General features: G+C 42.0%; 1 protein-coding gene across 1 annotated transcript; it reads right to left on the reverse strand.

Moving 5' to 3' along the window:
- Window positions 1–7,107: 7,107 nt before the first annotated feature.
- Window positions 7,108–17,171, reverse strand: LOC136678893 (P2Y purinoceptor 13-like). The gene is made up of 4 exons (XM_066657072.1): window positions 17,084–17,171; window positions 12,986–13,228; window positions 10,202–10,678; window positions 7,108–8,233 (listed from the first exon to the last, which is right to left on the reverse strand). Exons 2-4 carry the CDS (start codon window positions 13,208–13,210, stop codon window positions 7,892–7,894), a joined length of 1,044 nt encoding a protein of 347 aa, XP_066513169.1. The 5' UTR covers window positions 13,211–13,228; window positions 17,084–17,171; the 3' UTR covers window positions 7,108–7,891.
- Between the last annotated feature and the right edge of the window lie 936 nt (window positions 17,172–18,107).

Genomic DNA, 18,107 nt, shown 5'->3' on the forward strand with positions numbered 1-18,107 from the left:
ATGACACATGCTGTGTTTGCACAGCTGAATGCCTGAAGCCTTCGGAGACATATACAAATAAAACCAATATACATCATATACACAATATGATCCAAATCATAAGCTAACTTTTATAAAAAGTTGCACTTACCTTTTGGCAGCTTATCTTTTATTTTGTGGCACGCACGCTTCAAAGAGATGCAAATAGAACCTGACCACAGCCAGGAGAGATATGGACTACAAACATTTAGTCTCATAACTACGTGCCTTGCCACTTTTGTCAACTTTCTTATCACACTGTAACCTATAAGGCCAGCTGCGAGCTCATGAACACCCTGCCAACAGGATGTGTTAAACCTCCAATCAGAAGGGTGTGGCAGTCCACGTCAGGCCTCTTTTCTGTTCAGGTCTGCTCAAAATCCATAATGCAGTACTGTGCTAAAAGCACACACAGACATCAACTAAATACGATTTTTTAATTATGAAGTGTCTCCACCCTTTTCTTTCATTACTTGGTTTCACTTCAAGGGAACTGCAGGGGAATTTTCCCACACCCTCCAGGTTCAGTCTTCTCATGCTCCAAGTTAATTCCAAACACATTCAGTGATGCTGAGGTCAGGGTTCTGGGGTTTCTCCAGCCAGAGAACAGCACCTCCTTTGCTTCCTCTTTTGTATGGTTCTTTTCTCAGAAAGGGCTTCCTGACAGCTTCATGTACTTCCAGACTATTTATGATAAAGTTCTACTGTTTTGACTTAACCCTTTGCTTGGTTTTGACCTAAAGTGTATGGGTCATTTAGACCCATGGCATTTTGGATGCACAGCATTATGCGTAAGTCTTAGGCAGCTTTTTTAAAAATGATTAATATTTTCCTTAAATATGGCCCTATAAATATCATCCATCCATTATCTGTAACCCTTATCCAGTTCAGGGTCACAGAGGGTCCAGAGCCTACCTGGAATCATTGGGCACAAGGCGGGAATACACACTGGAGGGGGCGCCAGTCCTTCACAGGGCAACACACACACTCACACCTACGGACACTTTTGAGTCGCCAATCCACGTACTAACGTGTGTTTTTGGACTGTGGGAGGAAACCCACGCAGACACAGAGAGAACACACCACACTCCTCACAGACAGTCACCCGGAGGAAACCCACACAGACACAGAGAGAACACACCACACTCCTCACAGACAGTCACCCGGAGGAAACCCACGCAGACACAGAGAGAACACACCACACTCCTCACAGACAGTCACCTGGAGCAGGAATCGAACCCACAACCTCCAGGTCCCTGGAGCTGTGTGACTGCGACACCGTGCCGCCACCCTATAAATATATCTAAATTTTATCAGAATAATAAAAAACATAAATACAGTAAAAACAGTATTTATTTTCTTATCAGAAGTAGTAGATGTGTTGTGAGCGAGTGTAGAGAACAAAGTTTGTTTCCAGATGATTTCCTTTGAACGCATGGATTTGTTCAATCAAGAGCACACTATGGTAACCTCAAATAATACTGAACTGTGCAAAATGTTTTAGGCACCTTTACTTAACTTTAATATTTCATTATGTTAAGACTTTTTTACAGAGTACTGTAGATGTTTAAAGTTAAAACTCAGATCCTAAGTGAGTCACACATTTTTATTGTTAGATGCAGTGCGGGGGTGGAACTTGTGTTTGAAGCAATGGGGATTAAATGAAGGTAAATGACGTTTCCATGGAAAGCACCTCTGATATCACTGAGGGCAGGAGCGATTGACGAAACTGCACACGCAAGCAGCTACCTTTACACTAACGTTTTTTTCTTTATATATTTTCAGCCCACAGAGCAGATATGATTTGGGTGGATCAGTCTCAGTGCTGCAATCACACAGATGTGGTGGTGTGTTAAGTGTGTGCTATGCTGGTATGATAAGGGTACATAAGGGTGAAAGGGCACAGACAATGTATATTGCATACAGGCTACAGAATGTAATTATTGAACTCCAAAGTGCTTAGATGTGACCAGCGAAACTGATAAAATGGACAGTGAGAGTAGAAACAATGAGGTTATAATGTTGTGGCTGATCTATTTAAAGATCTCTTGTGGGGGGTTCATCTGTTCAGAACATGTACATATGTTTAATAATTATAGACCATGTTTTATAAATATTGTGTAATTCTGCATGAGGGTACAACAATTATTTACCACTTAAAGAAACACTATGTAATATTTTTACCTTAAAGTCAAAGCTTCACCATCATCGTGAAGCTCCACAGTGCTGTAACAGGGATGAGAGGGTCTCTGTCATTCCTACTCCTGGCTCAGCACTGCAGAAAGTGTACTCTGTAACTATCCCCTCCTTCCCCATTAACTTCAGTACATTTTAATTACACTAGGGGAAGTGTAAACTCAAACCTTACACAGTGTTCCTTTAAGCAGTTCTGAGCATTTATTACCATAGACCAGGGGTCGGCAACCTTTACCACTCAAAGAGCCGTTTGGACCCGTTTCACACAGTGAAGAAAACACTGGGAGCCACAAAACCCTTTTGAAATTCTAAATGAAATAACACTGAAATAACAGGGTTTTTTGCCTTTGTGCTCTGTATAAACAAACTACACTGTGTTACATTTATGAAATTAATGAACGACTGCAGAGAAAATGAAATAACATTTCTGCATGCAACAAAACATTTTTAACTCAGAAAAAAGACGTTGTGTCGACGGTTCAGTAAAATACTCAATGTCTATTTGAGTCCTTGTAGTAATGGGTAAAAAACGCAGAACTTATCGACTGACAGTAAACAAAAATGCTGTCCTCTCTCTGCGTGCCGTCATTATTTTACTGGCGCCGTGCAGTCAACGGTCAAAAAGTTTAAAGAAACCGTACACTGGCGGGTGTCGCACATTGATAGTTGTGACGTGTTTTATGAGCGACAAAATATTTTAAATATTAAATATTAAATTATATATATATAATTATATATTTTAGCTGTTACAAGATCGCCATAATCTTCATAGAATTACATTTTGAAAATGAACGAAGCAAAATAAAATACATTTGAATTAAATACTCATTAATTATTTACAAAAGCTGAGCCGCATCAGAGGGATCAAAGAGCCGCGGGTTGCCGACCCCTGACATAGGCTAACCAAAGTTACTAAATACAAAAGAAAAAAGAAAAAAATACTTGACTCAGGCATAAGATGAGGCCAGCGGAAGAGACACAGCAGGGGCGAGATAAGGGGAAGGGAAACTAAAATAGCATGACTTGGCAAACATGAGGATTTAAGTTCCTACAGGCGTCACATTTTGGGTGTGAGATACTGGGAGACATGAAGCATCACTTGTAAATTATAAAGAGAGAAGTCACGTTTATATTCCAACATCGCTTTCATGTTTAAATGCCCCAGTTTTTTTTAAATATAGGAATATTCCTTTAAATTGTATTTTTACCTGTGGGAGGGGCACGATGGCACTGCAGGTAGTGTTCCTCCCATACAGCTCCAGGGTCCAGGGGTTGTGGGTGAAAGGTGACTGTCTGTGAGGAGTTTGATGTGTTCTCCCTTTGTCCACGTGGGTTTCCTCCAGATGCTCCGCTTTTCTCCCACAAACCAAACACACGTGCTCGTAGGTGTGAGTGAACATGTGAGTGTGTGTCTCACGCTCTGCATGAATGAATGAATGAATGGTTTTTACCTTTCAATTTTAATGCCTGTCAGCATTTTATTCACTTATCAATTCAGACTAAATATGGATGCTTTTGAATTTATTGTGTTTGTGATGTCACAAAAAAATAATGCATTTACATATATTCAGCAAATTCATCTTATTCCTATTCCTATAAGTATTAAGAATGTCTCAGACTGGATGGCTTTTTGAATGACGACACCCAATTAGAACAGAACTCATTTACATATATCAGTTTTAAAGACACAGGGCATAATTAGGGGTAAAGAGAGTTTGGAATATATTAGATTGTAAATATACATACATTAAAACTTTGAACTGCATAAACACAATTTTTAAAATGAATGTAAGTAAATAAATAAAGACCAGACATACACTCTCAGAAAAAAGTAAGGTAGAGGTATATTATTGTTCACTATAGGTACAAACAGTGTAAATCTACCTATAGAACTGTGTAAAATAAAATAATATAATATAAGTCTTAGAGATGAAATAGGGCATCGTATTAAAATCTACAAATGTTATACAATAAGCTACAATAAGGTTCTCTAATTAAAGGTACAGAACATGTACCATTGAGGGCACCACCACAAAGACAGCAGAATGTACCACCACAGTGACACATTTTTCTGACCGTGTATGTATTATTTTAAGCAGCAATTGCTTTTAAATCAAGATTTCTCCAATGCTACATAACATTTGTAAAGTATGTTAAGATCATAATCTAACAAAGCTTAGTAAGATTAGCATCATTATGTATTAGCATTAATGAGAATCAGTAATCACAGGTAAATGATATTCCAAGGAGAATTGTATTAGTCTAATATCAATATTTAGGATTTAAGTGTAAAAAACTACGTGAATGTGTGTGCAAACTTCGACAGTGCATCCAACAACAAAGAGCTACTTTTATACAGTGATAAATGGCACAAAGAGAAAGGAAGCTCTAGTTCCAGATGCTGATGATTTAACTCTGACTAATGTGGACATGCACTGACACAGATGACCCAAGAGGCAAGTTCAAGAGTAAAAGGAAACCTAGACTGAGGGAATGTACCTATCAATGGTAATACATGAGTGTTAAATCTATTTTATCACAACACCTGATTGTATTTCTGAATTGTTGTTTAGAACACTACCAGCAAGACAAGTCAACCACAGTCATTATTGTCCCCCTCCCATGCAGTGGTGAAAAAGTGACATGTTTAAAAGAGGTCAGGAATTATTGCACAGAAACCACATGACCCTCATCTCATTTGAATGGAAACTTTAGATGCTTACGTGCGCTGGTGCCATGTCTGAATTCGCCCACTCTGTGGTATTTTGCAATGATATTCATGATGGAAATCTGATTTGCACAATCCTCAGGCATGGATTTCAAACAAGTAAAGGCAGCCGGAGCGTGTCATTTGTTCATCAGTATGAGTAATCTTTTATGTTACAAAAATCATTTTAATTATTTCATTTTCTGTAAGCGCTTATCCAGTTCAGGATTGCGGTGTGTCCAGAGCCTACTTGGAATCATTGGGCGCAAGGCAGGAATACACCCTGGAGGACGCGCCAGTCCTTTACAGGGCAACACAGACACACACAAACACACACACACATTCACTCACACACTCACACCTACGGACACGTTTGAGTCAACAATCCACCTACCAATGTGTGTTTTTGGACTGTGAGAGGAAACCGGAGCACCCAGAGGAAACCCACGCGGACACAGGGAGAACACACCACACTCCTCACAGACAGTCACCCGGAGGAAACCCACGCGGACACAGGGAGAACACACCACACTCCTCACAGACAGTCACCCGGAGGAAACCCACGCAGACACAGGGAGAACACACCACACTCCTCACAGACAGTCACCCGCAGGAAATCCACGCAGACACAGAGAGAACACACCACACTCCTCACAGACAGTCACCAAGAGGAAACCCACGCAGACACAGGGAGAACACACCAAACTCCTCACAGACAGTCACCTGGAGGAAACCCACGCGGAAACAGGGAGAACACACCACACTCCTCACAGACAGTCACCCGGAGGAAACCCACGCAGACACAGGGAGAACACACCACACTCCTCACAGCCCCTGGAGCTGTGTGACTGCGACACTAACCTGCTGCACCACCGTGCCGCCCCTGTTACAAAAATGTAAAAAATTTCTAAATAAATAAAAACTATAATAAACGTAAAAAATAAAATAACAATGAAAGGTCAAATATTTTGCAGATTGTGATTGTAAATGTAAAATTACAAAGTGCATCTGTATGGTTGTGGAGCTGAGAGAATGGATTGAAATAAATAAAAAAAAAAAGTGGTGAGATACAAAAGGCTGTGATTTGCAACATTTACAAAACTGACTTTGTCTGACGTGGGAACATCAGTGAGGCTGGAGCTGCTTAAAACTGATGATGAGGTTTGTATTGATAAGATAATAATGAATGGCTAATATTAATGTTGAATACAATGACCAAGGACTGGTTATACACTTATTACACAGTATTCATATGGGAACTGTAATAAAAATATTTAAAGCTCACAGTCAAATCCAAAGCATTCTTAGGCCCCGTCCACAGGGATCCGTTTATTTTTAAAACAGAGGTTTCGTCTACGTTTTTGGTCTCCCCGAAAGCAGCGTTTTAGGTGACAGAAAGTCAACGTTTTCAGTCACCGTTCTCACATGGACAAAGGTAAACGGATATTTTCGGAAGCGTGCCTGTCTCACAATGTGCTGAAACACAAAGACCTCCTCACTCTCAATATAGTGAAGTACATAAGTCATTAAACCACAATATAGAACTGCAGCTAGAACTAGATTTCATATTCCCACATATGACTAAGTATAATTCTGTATTAAAAAAATATAATGCACTATTAAAATCTAAATTCAGTAATTTCATGACTTGCATAGTACACTATATAGGAAGTATGTAGTGGTTTTGAGATTAAACCACTGTGCTTTTCTCATGCCTGGTGGTGTTTTGAGGTCTCTCTTTAAGATGGACTATGGCCACTTACTGGACTGGCATGATAACGCAGCTGTATTCGTATTCATTCTGACGGTGTTATTTTCAAAATCGAGAGGAAAATATATCAGCTTTTAAATAATAACGGATCCGTGCTGACAGGGCCTTAGCTTCTGGTCTGAAATCTGCTGCAATTCTATTTTGTTGCTGTTATTATTCTAAATATTTATTTATTTATATTTAATTTGCAGAAAGAATGAATATTGGATTTTTATTTTGTTTTTTATATCAGTAGAAATTTACATTAAACGACAGTTTTGAATGAAGTATTAATTTTTATTGTCTTAATTGTTAGCATATGGCTCAATTTACATTTAAAAGCAAATCACTGAAATGGCCAGTGAATAACTGTGTGAGTTATAATCAAAATAGTCTTTTATTCTTTTTAATAACTGATAAATAATTTGACTGTCAAAATTGTATTTGTGTAAATTAAAAAAATTAAAGATGATTTGCATACGTTCCCCTTATTCACACACAATCTGAAATCTGATATAATATATATACATATATATAAGCAAAAATATATTAGAATTTTCTAGTTAATTAGTTCCTGTGTGAAATATTACTCAGACTAATAATAATAATAATAATAATAATAATAATAATAATAATAATAATACATTTATATAGCGCTTTGCAAGAACTCAAAGACTTAAAGAGTCAGACTGATGACTCTTTAAGAAACAATATGAACTACATGTGCCATCTATTCTGCAATTATAGATCATTTTATACACTTTTACTAGTTTAGTCTAAATTAATTAACTACAGAGCATTTGAAAGTATTTTTACAACAGTACAATAATTTTACAAACTTTTTACAGTAAAGAGTCCAGCCTTTTAAAAGTACAAATACACATTTTTTTATAATTCCTTGGCACTTAACACATTTGGTGTTCCTCAAGACTCAATCTTAGGGCCTCTTAAATATTCGTGTATTATAATGACTGCATTATAAAACTTACAGCATTTACCAGTTTAGCTTTAAGTAGTATTTCAGAGGCTTCAGGGCAACTTCAAACTTAATTATATACAGTATATGCAACATTATAAAACACTCTTTACTGCGCTAAGTTCAGGCAGTGGAACACTTCTGCTTTATATATTCCAGTGAAAGTTGTCAGTGCCCACACAATTCGTAACTGAAACCAGGCAATTAGTCTAATGCATCCTCATCATTAAAGTTAAAAGTAATGCTAATGTGTGTTAAGTTCATGTGATTTTTTGAAATTGCCCATGTGAGACATCTCCTGCTTGGTGGAGGTCTCTGTGGGTGACTCCAGCCCTACATTAGCCATGGGCCTGCGGCACAGGGCGGCCGTCAGCTTCCTGCGGAAGACGCGGCACAAGAAGATGTAAATGAGGGGGTCCAGACAAATGTTGGTGGCCGACAGCCAGAGCGTACTCTCCTTGGCGTAGTAGAGCTGGTTCTTTGCCCAGCACACAGACATGTTCCGCGTCTGAGTGAGGGTGTAGGGCACTCGGGCCAAATGGAAGGGTGCAAAGCAAATGAAAAAGACTCCCACCACCACAAAGACCTGAGAAGGAAAGAAGAGCTGAGATAAAATCTGAAGTTGACAGAGCAATAACACATTGCGTAACCTTCTTGTTTGTGAGGGCAGGTCAGTTCAGGGATAGTATTATGTAAAAGTTAAATGACATTTAAAAAGCTGTTTATCTGAGCAGTAACAGTTTATTTGTTTAAAAACAAACAAACAACCCCCAACCCTTTATTATATAATCCCATTATTCATGTAAGTGTAATGTTTTCAGTGTTAATGTGTTGGTTTAACCCTTTCCACATCTCTTCTCGTGACAGTCCAGTGTTATTTGGGGTTGTCATCCGATGCCTAGCTTTAGTGTTTAAAAAAACATAATTAAATTAAATCAAGTGTGACTGTTGATTTAATGAATCCATACGATCAAGGAGAACATCTGGAAACAAACTTTGTTCTTCACACTCGCTCACAACACAACTATTATTTTTTTCATGTTTTATGCTATATATGTAATTCCATATAATGTTATACAAGCACCATGCTTATTCAGAAGATTATTTATATAATAATAATAATAAGAAGAAGAACATTAATTAATTAATGAATGACTGAATTAATTAATTCATTCATTCATTCATCTGTAAGCGCTTATCCAGTTCAGGGTCCCAGTGGGTCCAGAGCCTACCTGGAATCATTGGGCACAAAGCGGGAATGCACCCTGGAGGGGGCGCCAGTCCTTCACAGGGCCACACACACACACACACACATTCACTCACACACTCACACCTACGGGCACTTTTGAGTTGCCAATCCACCTACCAACTTGTGTTTTTGGACTGTGGGAGGAAACTGGAGCACCCGGAGGAAACCCACACAGACACAGGGAGAACACACCACACTCCTCACAGAGAGTCACCCGGAGGAAACCCACGCAGACACAGGGAGAACACACCACACTCCTCACAGACAGTCACCTGGAGGAAACCCACACAGACACAGAGAGAACACACCACACTCCTCACAGACAGTCACCCGGAGGAAACCCACGAAGACACAGGGAGAACACACCACACTCCTCACAAACAGTCACCCAGAGGAAACCCACACAGACACAGAGAGAACACACCACACTCCTCACAAACAGTCACCCGGAGGAAACCCACGCAGACACAGAGAGAACACACCACACTCCTCACAGACAGTCACCCGGAGGAAACCCACGAAGACACAGGGAGAACACACCACACTCCTCACAGACAGTCACCCGGAGGAAACCCACACAGACACAGAGAGAACACACCACACTCCTCACAAACAGTCACCCGGAGAAAACCCACGCAGACACAGGGAGAACACACCATACTCCTCACAAACAGTCACCCGGAGGAAACCCACACAGACACAGAGAGAACACACCACACTCCTCACAAACAGTCACCCGGAGGAAACCCACGCAGACACAGAGAGAACACACCACACTCCTCACAGACAGTCACCCAGAGGAAACCCACGAAGACACAGGGAGAACACACCACACTCCTCACAGACAGTCACCCGGAGGAAACCCACACAGACACAGAGAGAACACACCACACTCCTCACAAACAGTCACCCGGAGGAAACCCACGCAGACACAGAGAGAACACACCACACTCCTCACAGACAGTCACCCGGAGGAAACCCACGCAGACACAGGGAGAACACACCACACTCCTCACAAACAGTCACCCGGAGGAAACCCACGCAGACACAGGGAGAACACACCATACTCCTCACAAACAGTCACCCGGAGGAAACCCACACAGACACAGAGAGAACACACCACATTCCTCACAAACATTCACCCGGAGGAAACCCATGCAGACACAAGGAGAACACACCACACTCCTCACTGACAGTCACCCGGAGGAAACCCACACGGACGGCGCCAATATTAATAATAATAATAATAATAATAATAATAATCTTAGCTGCACAGTACTGTATATCCAAGTGAAAAGATTGTACCTTGGCCTTGGTGCGTTTGCTGGCGGTGCCACTGCTGGCCTTGGAGGCTCGGTACGACTCGTACACCTTTCGGCTTATGAATGTGTAGCAGATGGCCATGAGACCCAACGTGCCCCAGAACACCACCTGACATAGGTAGTTAAAACCCTCGTGCCAGCCCAGGCCTAAGACGCTCTTCATACTTTTGCACTTCAGCCACCCGTTGCTGGACGCCTTGGGCGGCTGGTCGGTCAGGATCACGTTGGGCAGGGCCAGGGACAGCATGACGACCCAAAGGACGACGCTCACCGCTTGACCCACCCTCACACGCTGCAGGAAGCACTTGGAGAATGGCCGCACGATCTTCAGGTAGCGGTCCAGGCTGATCAGGCCCAGCAGCAGGATGCTGATGTACATTGTGGTGTAGAAGAGGACGCCAGAGTAGCGGCAGTAGAAAGCACGGACAGGAATCGAACCCACACCAGCATCAGACAGAACCTTCACGGAGAAACAAATGTAGCCTGATTGAGATTAAATCACAAGTGGAGCAGGAGATATAACAATAACTGATCATCAGAATGGTCCATTAAACCTTAATAATAATTCTTCTTATTATAATAATAATAATAATAATAATAATAATAATAATTTGTATTCATATATCACTTTTCAGGAACCCAAGAATGCTTACAATTTGTAATACACAATAGGAAGACAGATAACAAGAACACCATGATACATACACGTAGACAGAACTAGATACTGTACAGATCAGGCTTGAGGCAGATTATATTCAAGTGTGAAATGATATCATTTAAGATTAGATTTGAATGTGGAGAGAGAATTAAATTGTTTAACCAAAGGAAGAGGAGAATTCCAGAGTCTAGGTGCAAATCTAGAAAAAGCTTGGACACCAAAGCCTTGCAGGTTGAATGGAGGAACCCCTCAGTGAGGGTTTATAGGGAAGAAGAAGATCAGACGGCTATGAAGGAGTGAGATTGTTAAGAGCTTTGTAGGGCAGTAGAAGAATTTTGAATTGAATACGATATTTGAGCGGAGGCCAGTGGAGATGTTGGAGAACAGGTGTAATATGGTGATGCATGCGAGTGTGGGTGAGGAGACGTGCAGCAGGATTCTGGACCAGCTGGAGTTTGTGAATGGAGGAGGAGAAGATGCCAGCAAGGAGAGCGTTACAGTAATCCAGACGATTGGAAATGAAAGCATGGATAACAGTTTCGGCTGCAGATTGAGAGAGGGATGATCTGATTTTGGCAATTGTTACGCAAGTAGAAGAATGATGTTTTGGTGAGGACGCTGAATGAAAGAGTGGAGTCGAGGATTTCACCCAGATTACGAACAAGAAAGGTCAAAGAGATATCTACATCATCAATGTCGAGAGTAAGAGGGGGGGACTTTTATTGTGAGTTGATTTGGTGCCAACAAGGAGGAGCTCAGTTTTCTTAGAAGCAGCACTTAATAAATAATATGTGCCTTTACTTTAGCACTGTTCTTACAGAGGCTCCTCTCTGAAGAGCCTGGACTTGGACTCTTCCACCTGGGGATAGTCCATCCCTGCTCTGGCTCCTCCCTGGCTCCCTTGCTCCACCCACTCTTAAACTCACTTACCTACAGTTACTCACTCATGGGGATTTTCAACCGCATGGAACCTACTCTCTTCTACTAAACTCTGCTCAAATGTTTACTTTTCCTTTAGGCAAATTTGGTTCTGGTACCTGGAACCAGGTTCTTTTTTAGTTCCTGCTCTCTCCTGGTTCCAAACAAACCTGGTTTCACGTAAATATTTCAGAGCACTGATTAGCCAGAGAGACTCCATGACAAAGCTACAGCAGAGATCACATTTGTGATGCCAACTTGTAAATTACACCATGGCCTTTTGAAGAGCTTCAAAGGTTCCTTGGATTCTAGTGAGAGCTGGACACTGCATCAAAAAACTCTGCTCTGTTTGAACTGATGACGGAGCTGTGTTCAGTCTTAAACAACAAGAACAACATGCAAATACACGATGGGTAAACAGCGTTGAATGTTACTGCCAGTGTGGTGGTTTCTGAAGCCCTGGACCTGGTAGAGATGGTGTTTTGCAACTTCACTATCTACATTTAATGGGGGAACTGTTATAGTTGAGAAACAACCAGGCATTGGGGACCAAAAAGTGAGCACCGCAGAGTCAAGAGTCAAGTAGGTACCATGCAGTGAGAAATGGCCAATAGGTATGGACCCACGTTTTTGTAAATTGAGGAAGTCTGTGCCCTTATTCATCTCACTGTCTCCTTGTTGAGGACCCTTGGTTCTTTTTAGACTTAGGTGTACCTGCCTGCTTGTGTCTTGACCTGCTTCCCATTTTCACAATGAGTGATTGCAAGTCCCAGATGACTGCATATGCCTCCTTCACTACAACAGGCCACACATTTGGAAAATGTGCTTGAAAATGTGTTCCTTGTTGGAGCTGTGTTCAATTTAATATTGAATCAGTATAAATGGGGTTTGTCAAACTATGGCATATTCACAGTAGTCAGGGATGTATTGAGAACCTTCAGAAGATCTTGACTGGGGAACCTTATCTTCACTGTGCCCTTCCCCGATGGACTCAACTGGGGTCTATATTTACTACACAATACTGTACAATACTGACATAATCAGCAAAATGGCTGTCCACCGGCGCCTTAGAAAACCACTGTTATGTTGTTGGAGTGTCTTAATTGTGGAACCAATCAGCAAATCCCTATATAATTAAGCCCACCCCTGAATTAATTCATCAAAACATGACTGTTTCTTAACTTCCAGCACCTTCACTGGCAGAGTTATGGTCATCAGTAGGTCAGCCACCACCACATTCTTCAGGTACACCACGAAGGTGGAACTGCTGCGGATCTGGAAGAAGATCCATGCGGCCAGGCAGTTGAGCACGATGGCGATCAGAAAGAGGGCAGTGTAGAGGCAAGGGAAGAGGACAGATGTGACCCTGATGTCTAACTCACAATAAGAAGAGGAGTTCTGCTTACTCGCATTCATTCTCGATGCTGGGTTCAGCTGAGGAACATAAAAAACAGCTGTGAAACATCCTCATTTATCTATTTATGTGGCTGGGTCACAGTTTACTGTAGGCGTTACTGTGTTTGACTACAGAAGCCCTTTATGACTATTGATATAAGCCTGAATTACCATCTGCAAAAATGTATTCAGCAAGCATCAGTGGTCACACACTCTGAGGTGAAAATTCATTCATTCATTCATTATCTGTAACCCTTATCCAGTTCAGGGTCGCGGTGGGTTCAGAGCCTACCTGTAATCATTGGGCGCAAGACGGGAACACACCCTGGAGGGGGCGCCAGTCCTTTACAGGGCAACACACACTCACACATTCACTCACACACTCACACCTACGGACACTTTGAGTCACCAATCCACCTACCAACGTGTGTTTTTGGACCGTGGGAGGAAACCGGAGCACATGGAGGAAACCCACGCAGACACAGGGAGAACACACAACACTCCTCACAGACAGTCACCTGGAGGAAACCCACGCAGACACAGGGAGAACACACCACACTCCTCACAGACAGTCACCCGGAGGAAACCCACGCAGACACAGGGAGAACACACAACACTCCTCACAGACAGTCACCTGGAGGAAACCCACGCAGACACAGGGAGAACACACCACACTCCTCACAGACAGTCACCCGGAGGAAACCCACGCAGACACAGAGAGAACACACCACACTCCTCACAGACAGTCACCCGGAGGAAACCCATGCAGACACAGGGAGAACACACCACACTCCTCACAGACAGTCACCCGGAGGAAACCCACGCAGACACAGGGAGAACACACAACACTCCTCACAGACAGTCACCTGGAGGAAACCCACGCAGACACAGGGAGAACACACCACACTCCTCACAGACAGTCACCCGGAGGAAACCCACGCAGACACAGGGAGAACACACCACACTCCTCATAGAGAGTCACCCAGAGGAAACCCACGCAAACACAGGGAGAACACACCACACTCCTCACAGACAGTCACCCGGAGGAAACCCACGCAGACACAGGGAGAACACACAACACTCCTCACAGACAGTCACCCGGAGGAAACCCACGCAGACACAGGGAGAACACACCACACTCCTCACAGACAGTCACCCGGAGGAAACCCACGCAGACACAGGGGAGAACACACCACACTCCTCACAGACAGTCACCCGGAGGAAACCCACGCGGACACAGGGAGAACACACCACACTCCTCACAGACAATCACCCGGAGGAAACCCACGCAGACACAGGGAGAACACACCACACTCCTTACAGACAGTTTCCGGTTTCCTCCCACAGTCCAAAAATCACACGTTGGTAGGTGGATTGGCGACTCAAAAGTGTCCATAGATGTGAGTGAATGTGTGAGTGTGTGTGTGGCCCTGTGAAGTACTGGCACCCCCTCCAGGGTGTATTCCCGCCTTGTGCCCAATGATTCCAGGTAGGCTCTGGACCCACTGCGACCCTGAACTGGATAAGGGTTACAGATAATGAATGAATGAATGAACTATGAGATCGGATGTTTAAGTAGAGTTCCCAGTAAAGCCTCACACTGAAAACGTGTAAACATTCTTTGCACCTTTGTGTCTCCTGTGTCTCACATCTCCTTTTTATCTAATGCTATTTCTTGGTAACAAATATAAGAAAAAAGACATTAAATCTCTAGAGACATTAAAGAGAAACATTTGAGCAATAATTTGAGCAATAAAACTTTCACCTGGGTGCACTCCTGGGGGATTTACATGTAAATCCCTTTCTGAATGCACTTATGCGCACACACACACACACACACACACACACACACACACACACACACACACACACACTCTCACACACTCTCTCACACACACACATACTCAAAAGGGACAGCTTTAGAATATCACCTAAATAGGTCATCACCTGGGTTCCCAAGTCAAAACCTCATCAAACAAGTGAGTGTTTCACACGGGGGCATTACACTTTTGCCACCTGGGGTCTCAACGCTCCAAAAGCAAGACCCACTTTTGGTGATCGCACTTTGTGTGAGACTATGTGGTTAAAGGTGTCAGACATGTGTTCATGTTAACATGAAAATTCACCAACATTTAAAGTGAGTGGGCGGAGCTAAGCTGCAGTAGTCTGAATACGATATGGAATTTATAAATACTTTGGAGTTTGTTACAATATTATATTAATTATTTAAATGGAGCCTAGCTCCATGTAAATGCAGAAAATGCATGATTTCATTTGCAGCACTCTGCTGTAATTATTAACCAATGGCATAATGCAGTTTCACACTGGATTAATATGCTGCAGTTATTATTGTCAGAATGGGTGCAATACACATGCTGCAGATTCATACTAGATCACAATCACTCCACAGTTATATACAGTAACAGAGTAAACATTACATCGTACTCCATCAAAGTCACTCCACAGTTTTCACACTCAGACACTCAGTAAAACACATTCTCCTAAAATAGAGTAAAGACACATTTCCCTGGGCATTACCTCAGAGTGCAGTGTTTCTAATATCCTCAGCTGCTTCCTCAGGCTCTGAGGACATTAATGTGAGGCACTGATAAATTGTACAATGTTTCCTGGCCCCTTAAGATAAAAGTCCAGCTCTGGGTTAGAATTCCAGTTACAGGGCTGACACAGTGCACACGCTAACTGCTGTTTGCAGTGCATTCAAATCTCCCTTAAGCACTTTCTGTGGTTTCATAGAAAATGCAAGTAGCTCTAGAAAACCATACTGGAGGTGCAGCTAGAGATCTGATAGCCACACAATAACAGTAGATAAAAATGACATTACTGTAACTGAATGCAACCAATACTCACAGCAATATTCCAGCATGTAGCGTAAAGCCTCCCCAACAGTGGGAACAGTGGGAAGTTCAGAAGAAATGCTGGACGAATGGGTGTCAAAAAACCTTTGCCCATAGAGAATATAAGGTTAATCTATACGCATTCCAACGTGTAATCTCCTCAGAGAAGCGTGAAATAAAATGGTCTGGTGCAGCTGCACAGACCAGCAACATGCTCAGTGCAAAGAGTGTGCCGTGGAGGGGAATAAAGCCCCCCAGTATTGTGCTGTTGAGTGATGGAGCTCTTTCCACCTCCTCTGAGATGAACTGGAAGGGTGCTTGTGATCCACAACCAATCCTCCACCTTCAGTAGCTGACCTCATACATGCTCCAGTGGCTGAATGCTATCAGATTTTACAGAAATGTGCCAAAATGGAATCTAAAGACTTTGCAGAAGTATAGAAGTAGTTTTTAAAGTGAAGAGAGTATAAACTCCCTAATAATAACATTAACTTCAGAAGAAATGTTGGACAGAAAGTATCCAAATGATTTAGAATATTTATACTATTAATTTCAAAAGCACATCGATGGTATTTTAACGTTGAAAACACAGGTGTGAGATTCAAGACACGAACTGCAATCTCTACAGAGGCATATAATGACATTTAGAGGCTACTGTGAATCTAGTAAATGACCACTGAATACTCTCCTATTTATTGATGTATTCTAATAATTGATAACAGAAAAGAGTCAGACTTAAATTTCTTTTTTAATCAGGAATAAAGGCACACTCTAAGCAGTGTTATTGTTATTAGAATATGAAACATTAAATATAACATCGATTTTAATTGCATTCCTATACATGATAATATATAAAGGTAGTATGTTATATGAAATAGTAAACATATTTAAATAAATATAATAATAATAATAATAAATAAAGTCAAATTAATAATAAGTGAGTATTAGAAGCTCCTACAAATAATAATAATAATAAATTAATAAAGCTTAAAAAAAATGAATAAGCAAATTCCTGCTGTGCGTGCGGCCAGAGACTCACCAGCTGCTGATTGAAGAAGTGAAAACTCTACTTTCACTTGAGCTCAGCTCAAGCTGCTTCTGGCCACGAGGACCAGTGAATTCCCAACACCCCTAAGAGCTAAGTGCTCAGTGCGTGCACACACACACACACACACACACACACACACACACTTTTATACAATGTCAGGATGTGACATCATAAAATGTCTGTACTATTCTATCTATCTATCTATCTATCTATCTATCTGTCTATCTGTCTATCTGTCTGTCTGTCTGTCTGTCTGTCTGTCTGTCTGTCTATCTATCTATCCTGACACATGTATTACCCCCCCCCCCCCCAACACACATACACACACACACACATGCACGCACAACACAGCACACACTTGTTTTCACTACTGCTGGCCTCTCAAAGACTTCCTCTCCTGTCACAATAAGTCTGCAGTGCCAGTGTGGGCTGAATATTCCCGTCCTGTTCGGCTTCCTGGACTTTGTTTTGGGCGAGAGTCCGTTCTGCCTTGTGCCAAACTTCATTTGCTCATTTGCATCTGTCTCAATGGAGCGTTAAGTGATGCTGTGCTCTTCAGGAACAGTCCCTTTATCTCCTGAAAACAACACGGCCAGTCGGATACACACGGGCCTTTCTGACTGGTAGCAAACACAAGGGAAGCAGGACGTAACTTTATATCATTTTTGTCATTTTTTTAATTAAAATATGCTGCTATGTTTCAATCTATTTTTCTACCCATGCACATGGCTACAATAATGCAGTGAGGGGGTATTGTGCAAAAGGTGTGGAGATATTTGAAGTGTGAACCCCTCACGGTTGTTTTAAGCAGCTTTTTCTGCAACAAAATGAGCTGTGTGATGTGGGGGTTTAGAGACCCCTGTAGAGGAAATGTGGAACTGCAGGCAGCACAGGGAGAATCATTGTGTAATAATGAGACTGCCTTTACACCACACGTAAAGCTGGTTGTGTTAACTAGGAAACACCCTGGGCATATTGTTATGAGCTAAGGATGCATAATAAGTACAGTTCTCTG

The sequence above is a fragment of the Hoplias malabaricus genome, chromosome Y (assembly GCF_029633855.1).
Source record: "Hoplias malabaricus isolate fHopMal1 chromosome Y, fHopMal1.hap1, whole genome shotgun sequence".
Lineage (NCBI taxonomy): Eukaryota > Metazoa > Chordata > Actinopteri > Characiformes > Erythrinidae > Hoplias > Hoplias malabaricus.